This window comes from Taudactylus pleione, unplaced genomic scaffold, assembly GCF_031769625.1.
Source record: "Taudactylus pleione unplaced genomic scaffold, aTauple2 ptg000198l, whole genome shotgun sequence".
Lineage (NCBI taxonomy): Eukaryota > Metazoa > Chordata > Amphibia > Anura > Myobatrachidae > Taudactylus > Taudactylus pleione.
Genome location: NW_028284600.1, coordinates 3,634,098 through 3,645,134, shown reverse-complemented (window position 1 = coordinate 3,645,134; position 11,037 = coordinate 3,634,098). Strand labels below are relative to the sequence as shown.

The window sequence follows — 11,037 nt, the reverse complement described above, 5'->3', positions numbered from 1 at the left end:
CTTTTGTGCTTTAGAACCACAGTCAAAGTCTGAAAGCAATTATTTCTTGTGCGACTCATAACGCTATACAGCGAAAATTTTATAGTGTATAGATAGGTAGGAATCGATAATTTCCTCAACCAAAATGAGTCCTCTAACAAAGGTTTTTTTCTTATAACCTCCACTGTACTCACACACAGGACCCACGCACACGTCAGTGCTAGTCACCATCCCCCCCACACACACATACAAAGGGGTTAGTGCCAGCCCCCCTCACCAAACACACACACATACACAGGGGTCAGTGCCAGCCCCCCTCAACCCACACATACACAGTGGTTAGTGCCAGCCCCCCTTGCCCCACACACATATACACAGTGGTTAGTGCCAGCCCCCCTTACCCCACACACACCCACATAGGGATCAGTGCCAGCCCCACCACACACACACATATACACAGGGGTTAGTGCTAGCCCCCTTACCCCATACACACACATACACAGGTGTTAGTGCCAGCCCCCCTCACCCCACACACACACAGGGGTCAGTACCAGCCCCCCTCACCCCACACACACACAGGACAGTGCCATGGAGCTGCAGGGGTAGAATCACAAACACTCACCTTGGGACCATGCACTTCTTCTCCTCCAGCCACTCCGCTGAGCTCCAGGACCAAGCCGCCACTGACCAGGAATCTCCCCATCAGACAAGAGCTTCTCTCTTCACCCGGCCAGCTCCCCCATCACTCCTCCTCCATGTCTCATTCCACAGGCTCCACACGTGCAGGGGGGAGAGGGGGAGGGATCCGCCCGCATGTCTCACTCCCCGCTACTCCAATTGTGCAGGAGGTAGAAGGGAAGGGATCCTCCGCCACTGCTGCTACTGGAGACACACTGCTGCCTTACTTGGGCCACCCACAGGTACAGCTGGGTTAGGTGGCCAGCGCTGCCCACGGACCTGCGGTGCATGGCCGACCTATTTTGCATGGTCGCACCATCCTCCACCCCGTCGCCGCTGGGATCGCGCATGTGCGGTCCGGATTTAAGATGGATGGATAGATATGAGATAGATAGATAGATAGATAGATATTAAATAGATAGATAGATAGATAGATAGATATGAGATAGATAGTCAGATAGATAGATATCAGATAGATAGATATCAGATAGATAGATAGATAGATAGATAGATAGATAGATAGATAGATAGATATGAGATAGATAGATAGATATGAGATAGATAGATATGAGAGAAATAGATAGATAGATATGAGATAGTTAGATAGAAAGGAGATAGATAGATAGATAGATAGATAGATAGATAGATAGATAGATAGATAGATAGGTGATAGATAGATAGATTTGAGATAGATAGATAGATAGATAGATAGATAAATATGAGATAGATAGATAGATAGATATCAGATAGATAGATATATAGATAGATAGATAGATATCAGATAGATAAATAGATATCAGATAGATAAATAGATATCAGATAGATAGATATCATATAGATAGATATCAGATAGATAGATAGATAGATAGATAGAAAGGAGATAGATAGATAGAGATTAGATAGATAGATAGATAGATAGATAGATAGATAGATAGATAGATAGATAGATAGATAGATAGATAGATATGAGATAGATAGATATTAGATAGATAGATAGATAGATAGATAGATAGATAGATATTGTTGTGTGGCTCGGTATAATTACAGTCAGAGATGGAGATACAGCTGTTTATAATACAGAGCTAGAGACATTACTTCCTCCCATCACACATGATCTGAGCAGGAGTTACTGTATGTGTGGAGGCTGGGACTGGTGCGAGACTGCAGGTGAAAGATACTATTGGATTATCTAGTATCGCAGAGCAGAGATGCCGAAATAATCTGCCTTTCTCAGGTCATAAGGTGTCTTGCGGAAAATATCATTATTATCATTATTTTTCCCCCCTCAAATTATACAGTATGTGCGCATTTCCTCTAAGGCAGCCAGACATGCAGGAAGCAGAACAAATTATTCCTGACTGCTTCAAACTAGAAGCTGTCATTGACAAAATAGAGCCAGTGTCTGCATAAATGGAGGCGCTCACTGCACATACTATATGGCCTGACTCAGAGTTGTACGCTGGGTCGATGCTTTCTCAGTTGAGCGATTATCATCTGTATGCGCATGCGTCTAAGGCGTCAGGCTACGTTACCGTAATCAGTCGAAGCGAGTATTTATTTGAATGACAGTCAGGGAGCATTTGGGGGAGGTAACGGGGAGCGGCAGGAAGGAACGTAGGTGAGTCGTGACCATTCCGGGGATGTGTCACGCCCTGAGACTGCGATCCCGTATGAAAGAAATATGGCTCCGGCGCCTCAAATCCCACGCCCATTCTGCGGGACAATAGGCTTACTTAGGACTGCAAAAATTGAGAGCAATCGATGCTGCGTTTTTGTACGCAGATGCTGCAACATTTTACGCAGATGCCTGGATTTGCAAAGTCTCCTGTGGTTGGCTCAATACATCTCCCGGCATTTGCGACATTTGCATATTTTCGCGCAGCATCTGCGTACACGTTCCCAGCAGTGGTGGCATTAGCGTACAACTCTAAATCATGCCCATAGTCACCAACATTGTAATTAGTTACCAGGGACACTTTGCTGCTGACAGGACGCATCTAAGCACATCATGAGCAATTTCCCTGGGACCCTTGGAGCAATACGATCCCCATCGTGTCACATTTACTTCATTTGATTATATTTGACTTCTTTGAATTCTAAATAATTTTTGTTACCTATCACATCAAAAAGCCTAGAAAATAAGATAGATCACAGAAATGGCATCTTAATGGCATACAAAGAGGAATTGTACTGTATTCTGCACTTGGTCAATGTTAAAGTATTAGGATCATTTCCATGGGCAACAAAATGCCAGGGACAGATTTCTTAAATCCTTGAGAATTATTGATGCTAATTGAATTAACACTTTGGCCAATGCAGAGCTGCCCATTTATGGAGCGTATCGTGCTCTGTAACTGCGCATATACAAGTGCGGCAAGTCACAGTCGTATTATTTCAGTCACATTTCCACTTGGGATTGAACAGTGGTAAACGCAGGATTTCCAGAGGAGGGTTTCCAAATGCTTAATTTTAGAGCGAGTGTGGCCTGTCCATGAAGAGGGCAGACTTGGTACTTAACCAGCTTTAATAAGCGTCATACAAAGTGTATTGTGTGTAATAATTCCAGTGTATTCAGGACCAGTGATCACAATAAGCCATTAGATGCAGCAGTAGGGCCATCCTGCCTGAACTGAACGTATTTATTTTAGATGCGGGCACCATTCCAGACTATTGGAGCATGTCTGGGAGCCTGGAGGAGCAGCAGAAGAACCTAGCACTGCTGTGGACATACTGTATATGTACATATTGGGCTCTATAGCAGTGCATCTCTAATACCCCTTTTACACCAGAGCAAAAACCTGGGTTTTTGCTGGGTCTACCCGGGTCGCAGCTAAGTGTAAAAGGGTCTCTGAAAAATAACCTGGGTCAAGTGACCCTGCAATCCAACCCAGGTAGCTACCAGGGTTGGACCAAGGATGGATCCAGGTAATGGTTCAGTGTAAACGGTGCAACCCAGGTTATCTGACCTGGATCATGCCTAAAATGAGAGGATTGGTGGTTGTGGAGCATTCACCTCCCACTTTTTATGACCTCACAGGTTTAGCAGGGCAGACCTGAGTTCAGTGTGAACAGGGCTGACCTGGGAGTAACCCAGATCAAAGGTGCAGTGTAAATGGGTCTGACCTGGGTCTGACCAGGGTTGGAACCATGTCCAAAAACCCAGGTCGGACCTGGGTTTTTGGTGGAAAAGAGGTATTACAGTGCATGTTTTCCAGATCTTCTAGTTGGTGCACAGGTGTATTTATTACTGGCTGATACATGTTAAAAAATCCACAGGTGGTGCTAATTATTTCATTTGTGATACTGAGAAGAACATGCAGCACTAGTAACAATCTATTATATTACTATTTCTGTTGTGGTCATGGTGTGGGCTGGGGAGGGGGGTTTCCAGGCAGTTGGAAACCACCCCTGCGTTTGCCTATGTTGAAGGTGTGTTACTGGGCGTTCTAGTGACAGCAAAGATCAGAAAGAGCGCGTACACAGAATGTGGACTCTGTCAATTTGGTCAGAAGTGCAAATCTGTTCTCAGATGCATATTTAGGATAGGACTGGTTCAAGTGTGCATTGATGATAATGATGATGCGTTTTAAACCAAACATATGGATAATGGGCATATACAGATGTGCCCTTTTCTACCGTGGCTTCAGTGGCAGCAAAACACTGCAACCCCTCTTGGCACACAAGGTCCTGTGTGACTTGGCCACACTGAGGGCCTGATTCAGCAAGGATCGCAGATGCGATTGCAAACGCAGACAGCCAATTGTTACGCACTGCGCATGCATCAAAGATGCAGTGCGCGTGCGGCGAACGCTCCACTGCGATCAGGACTGCAATTGCAGTGACTACGCAGACCCATCGTAGATTGATTGGCAGGAGTTGCCATTTGGGGGTGGTGACGGGGGGCTGGGGAGGTCGGCAAAATACAGGCGTACAAGTGCGTTTCAACGCCATTACAGTGGCGTGCATAAATGAGCCACAGCGTCGGCATACGCAGCATGAGCTCTAGCTGCGTACAGGAAGTTTAGCTGTATCTGGGTAAGGTCTGACCTGCCTTAATTGTGCATGAGGCTCCGATGGTACCGATGTTTTCGCAGACTTGCAAGGTATTACGGATGTGAGTAAAGGGAAGTGGGCATCATTATTTTGTGCTGCGGCGGCATTGCCATCGCAGTCATTTGCATAATTTCGCAGCAGAACTGCATACACACTTTCTGCCACAATTGCATCAGCGATCCTTGCTAAATCAGGCCCTGGGTGTGTTATCGCTCAAAATGTGCATCTTATTTGTTTAAATAAAACAACTGGGAGTAACAGAACTGTATTACTAGCGAACACTGGGCCTGAGATGGACGCAATGACGCTATTTATGCAAATTGCACGATTGCTAGCCATTGCGCAAGCATGTAAGCCACACTGCGTACGTGCATTGATTATATATGGCAAAGTTAGTGACAGGTAGTCAGCGTTTGGGGGAGTTAAAAAACCGCAGGTGTGTCGGACCGTTTAAACACTGTTTTCTGGGGGGTACATAAATTAGCCACTGTGTCCTTGGTGGCAGCAGGAGAGCCCTCTCTGTGTCTGGAGATCCACTGTGCCTGTGACAGCATAGACTTACTCACATGGCTGATGGCCGTCTGATCCGCGTTCGATGTTTCCGGTTTTGTGGGTGAGAGGCGGATGTGAGATGCTGTCATTGGGCGTTTAAGCACTGGAACATCGAGTGAGTCATTAGCATATTTTCACAATAGCAATCTATGAGAGATCGCAGTTCCGATGGCATTTGCGTCCATCCCTGAATCAGGTCCACTGACCCCTGGGGTGTGCGACATTTGTACATCTGTGTGTGACTGAGGGGCCTATTTATCAAGTAACATTTGTGGGAAATTCCCCGAAAACAGACGCAAATATTAAGAATCCCCTGAATGTCTGAAGAAGGGACTGCAGCAGCAATCTCCGATATCTACCACAGTCCCTTCAATTCTGACAGCAGCCGCATTACCCTGTAGTAGCCCCGGCTCATGGTCTAGAAGGGAAATTATTGCTATTGCGATCATTTCACTTCAGTATGCATCACTGGGACAGGCTCCTTTCACAGCCCCTGTCCCTGCATTTGATTTGAAGTAAATTCGGGCAAGTGTGAGTTTATTATTGCTGCAAATACTGTAGCAGCGATAAGAAATTCTAATTATCCAATATGAATCCTGATAATTGGTAAAAATGCCCCTAGAGGCTGAATCTGTGTAGAAAGGGCTCTGATGCGAGCGGCTGCGGATTTTCCTCATGCCAAATCCCATTGTGCTTCATCTGCGTCTTGTACGTGTGCAAAACCAAATCCTGTGTGGTTACATGGGCAGCCTAGCTTCTCTGGTACACTGTGAGCGGCTTTTCCCTCTATCGATTCCTACCTACCTATACACTCTAAAATAATTGTCGCTGTTTAGCTTTATGAGTCACACAAGAAATAAATGCTTTCAGAGTTTGATTGTGGTTCCAAAGCACAAAAAGTTATTATTCAATATAAAAACAGATAATTACACGCTGTGATCTAAATACAATTAGCGTAAATAAATCATACAGACCCAAGGTACAGTCAGAACATACGCACGCGCTCTGGACCCAGATCCCGGCATCAAAATAGAAACCTCCGTCAACAGCAAAGCAAGCAGACTGGGATCCAGGTTTAGAGAGCCCACATATATAATCTTACAGAGATAGACAATACAAAAGAACAGTTTGGCATGATTCCATTGGTTCTTCTTCCTGGTTCTTCTGTTACTGTACAGTTCATAGGTCAGTTCGAATGGCCACAATCCAGCCTCCAACAGCCCTTTGTGTCCTTTTTCCCGCTGCTTAATAAATCTAAGCTGGCTACAGTACAGAGTACATTTTAATGTTTAACTCTCTATAGTACATAGTTTGCAGATACATGTTGCGATCTTCTCACCGATGATCCCGGAAATCTGCAAAGACACAGTGGATCAGTACAACAGCAAACCCGGTCTGCTTACCATGTACTAAACCTTAGATATCAAATAACATGTATTTCACAACATTACGAATACTGAATAAACCTTGAATATTACACTTTAATGCTAGGGAACCTTTTATGTAAGTGTGCAGTGTGTAAGTATTGGGGAATTGAGAAAAGACGCTAGTAAGCGTTGTGCGACTACGTTTTTGTGGAGTACACCATGGTATGTGTTTTGCAGGGTAGATCATTTTATATGTTTTAGTGACTGTCTGTATTTATATGATGAGTACTTTTAACTTCTTTCTATTGCGTAGGAATCGCACAACGCTAAATAATAGCATCGACGTATGTACTTATAATGGGCAAGATTCACTAAAATTGCGCTGGGTGGCCAGTCGCAAAATGGCGTCTCATTGCCATTCGCAAAATGGCGTTTTGCAGATTTAATTTTAAACCGATCCTGCCTCAGCCAGTTATCCGGCTTCGACACCTGCGTCTGTGATGCGACTAAGACGCAAAATATAAACATACACTCGGTACCTTGCTCCTTTCAGTGCATCTCAGACACGAAGGGCGCTTTACAGCGTATGGTGTAGAGTTGCCCAGTGGACACATCTGTAACTCTGCGTATGGCCGAATATATACATTTATTTCCATACACTCAAACCAGGAGCACCTGCAACCAAGTTGGTTTCAGATCTGAGATAGGTCCATTAATCAGGTCCATTATGTGCAATGGATAAACACTAATTGCAGTGGATGACTGGTGCCTGCTTTGAAAACTCTGTTTGCCTATATTCGAGTAGCTGGGCGTATTGAATTGCAGTTTAATCTCATATAAAGATGAGGATTTATGTTTCTGTTGGTTAGTGTTTTGCTGTTTACCAACACTGCAATCTGCTTCTGCTGAATATATCCTCTGCTGAACAGCAAAAAGCTGGCATACTGCAGGAACAAAGTGTGGAATGTTTGGCACGGTGTAAACAGCAATCCCGCTGAACCCAGAACAACATAGTTATAACAGATTCAGTAAACTGATAGGAACATGCTCAGAATGTAAGTTATTGTTGGGCAGACTTTGTAAGACGTGACATTGATGCTACAGGCAGATGAATAGGTGTTCCTTGCACAGTGTATGAATCATGAGGTTGGATACATCTTCCCGATGCAACATATGGGTGTTAAACTTTACTTGCACTCTTCTGACAGTTAGAAAAATTAGCAAAACTCCGCAGTTTGCCTGGAATGATGATTCACGATTTGGGTCTAATAGTTTCATTTTTGGTGAATGATTGAGTGAAACGCCTTCAAGGTGTTCCTTTGGGAATTCATTCACCTGATGCAATACATTAATATTTGCAGAAACCTGAAATTTAATCTGATGCAATTGGGTCCAAAGATTGCTTTGCTACTTCAACATACATATTCAACATTCTAGCGAATATATTGGGGCAAAAAAACATTCTTACTCTGAGCCACCAAACCCCCGCAGCATTTTCCTGGACCACGTGTCAAATTGGTAAGCCATTAGCGACTGACATATCTAGGAAGTTTCCAGGTGGAATGAGAGGAGACGGTGGAAGGTGGAAACATAAAACATGAATCAGTCGCTGTAGAAATCTTAAAACAGTCAGCTGCTGTCAACCATAACTGTCCTTCACCATTTACCATAACTGAACCTCCTTCCGATTCTGGTTCTGGAGAAATCTGTTGACTCTTGTAGTAGCCGAATGCCCAGTGTTTTTCTTTACCATCATGCTCACTGCTGGATAAAGAGCCAGCAGGACATGTTTTTTTTAGCTGCTGCCACCACCTTCATCAACGTACAGTAGGAACAGAGATGGTAACAGCAATGACACTTGAACTCACTGGGTCCATCAACAGCTGCCATAATGGACATAGTGGAATTCACCAAAGTAGTAACGGATATTATAACAGCAAAGATGGTTGAACTCACTGGGAAATGCAACAGCTACCAACATGAAGGCAACGGAGTTCACCAAAGTAGGAACAGAGATGGTAACAGCAATGACAGTTGGACTCAGTGGATAAAGCAAATGAACTGATATAGTATCCCAGTCTAAACAACCTTGTCTATGGTGTGATGACACTAACCACTCATACCATGTTATTCCCTACCGCCTTCACAAGTTTGTAACTAATTTACATTTGTGAAAAGGTGATTATGTAGGAGGGAGGACATACTGCATGCCATATTATTTTTATTAGGGAATATTGAAATTTGCATACAAAATTTATATTATTTCAAAGATTTCATATATTAAAGACTTATACCAAACGATATATCACTTTGCAAAATTGCTCACACTCTGCACAACTGCAATCTGTATCTACCCTGCAAGGGTCTGTTCTTCCCACTACTCTATTTATGATTGCATCTGGTTAAATTAGGGGGGGGGACAAATCCTAAAACCTGGACTAGGTGCTGTAAAAGTTGCCAATTACTCTATGATGAGTTTAGGATAAGCTCCATAGTTAGATCCTTTGACTACAAGTATATAAAAATAAAACTGAGAGACTTTTTAAATGCCCAGTTCAGAAACCAAATGTATGCTTCATGCAACTGTCTCAGCCACCAAAAAAAAGAGTAATTGGGGAAAACTGTGAGCAGTATTGTACAAAACTACTTGTGTATAAAAGACACCCGTACGTAACCATGCCATGTACAAGCCATGTTAATAGGTAAATAGTAAATGCACTGCAAGGAAAATTATTTAAAAGGAGAATATATATAAATTAATATACTTTATATGTCACATATCTTATTCTGTATATGTTTTATATACTGTATATATATATAATTATATATATATATATATATATATATATATTATATACGCACACACATATGCACACATCAACTGACAGAAGAGAGTCAGATCAGTAGGTATGATGTGCTTGCAGGGTAGCAGGGAGGGGGTGAGGATTGCTAAGTGAGATGGGGAGGGAGGAGACTGCCTGCCTGGCTACTGAGCAGTGAAGTCTTATTCCACACTTCTCCTCTATACAGCAGAGCGGCATGCAGGACTCCTACTCTTACTGCTATTTGGATGTTAGAAGCACAATCACTACTGGAGACTTCTGTTGCAAGATAAAGGGTAGTCTGGTGGCATATCTTGCCCAGCTCCATTCTGTGGGAGGCAAAGTCTATGTGCAGTTGGATATATAAGATGTAGGATGCTCCCCATTTCAAGAATCAAGCGACAGCCCTTTCTCTGGCCACTGAATGCTGAACCAGCTCCCTGGATTTGTATGATCCCAGATACACCTGGTGTCTTTCGGATAGGAGCGGTGCCCCCTCCATTCATTGTGTCCTGCCCTCACCCATCTCCTCTGCTGCAGGGGGTACCTGCCTGGCAAGTCCCTTGTGACCCCTTCCTACCTTTGATGTCTGTGCCCACTGCACCAGAACCTGCTGTGCACCAGTTTCCTTTGGCAAATGGGCAGGTAAATTCCCTTAGACTAAATGTGCATGTTTTGCAGAAAGAAAAATAAATAAATAAATAAATAAATAAAAAGAATAATATTACCCTATTTTTTATTACAGTTTAAATGTATCAAACTGATATTTGTTTTTCCCTAATTTTATGCAACTGGAAATCTTCCGCAAAAATAACTTTTTTTTTTCTTCGATTGCAACAGAAACAATTCCATGATAGCGTATTTTATTCATCATAACTTGCATTCATTGCAGATGAAACCTGAATGTTTTTGCTAACTTCAGTAATATCAGCTTCTGTGACTTCTAGACCTTAAACAAACCCTAATAGAATACAAGCAAGGCTAGCAGGTTGCTGTCCCCTATACTATGACCAGATGAGAATTCTGCTGCTGGTTGGTTTCACAAAAGAACATTGTCTGGTGTGTACAACAATAAGTAGTAACAACATGAAATGATTTAATCAATTTGAAATACTCTGCCCATCAACTCACATTCATTTTTCTGTGCAATAAAATGTATACGATGGAAGTTATTTCCTCTCCAGGTTTTATTTGAATGCTTTAACCGTGACGACAATATGGTATAAATTGCAAAAATAACTAAAAAGTTGCGTTGCAGTAAAACATTTTTGTATTCCAAGACAGGCTTCCCTTTTTTATGCTTTGAAGTGTTAACCGTGTTTCCTCGTTCATACATGGTGTTGTACTGGAAAACTACCACTAGAGGATCCCACGCCCAAATAATCCTTTTGTGCACTTAATGCAAGCAACAATTTCTCCAAGTATTTATAGGTTGTTTTTAATACGATTCTGATTAGGGTGAAAGCTTTGTGTGATATTATTTTTGGATCCATTGTTTAGTCCAAACAATCGATCCTATGGGTTTGTGAAGCCTAATATTTTTTTTTTTTTCCTGACAGGCAAAAATTGAGGAATTAATTCATGTC

The 11,037-nt window shown here is 42.8% G+C and overlaps 1 protein-coding gene across 2 annotated transcripts in view; it reads left to right on the top strand.

The window, feature by feature from the left end:
• Positions 1–9,661: 9,661 nt before the first annotated feature.
• The window catches only part of TCERG1L (transcription elongation regulator 1 like), a 325,549-nt gene continuing 324,173 nt past the window's right edge, over positions 9,662–11,037 (top strand). For both annotated transcript variants that reach the window (XM_088476871.1, XM_088476870.1), the window contains exon 1: positions 9,662–10,096. In XM_088476871.1, coding sequence (XP_088332997.1) covers positions 9,827–10,096 — 270 coding nt within the window. In that variant the 5' untranslated portion in view covers positions 9,662–9,826. The remainder of the gene's footprint in view (positions 10,097–11,037) is intronic.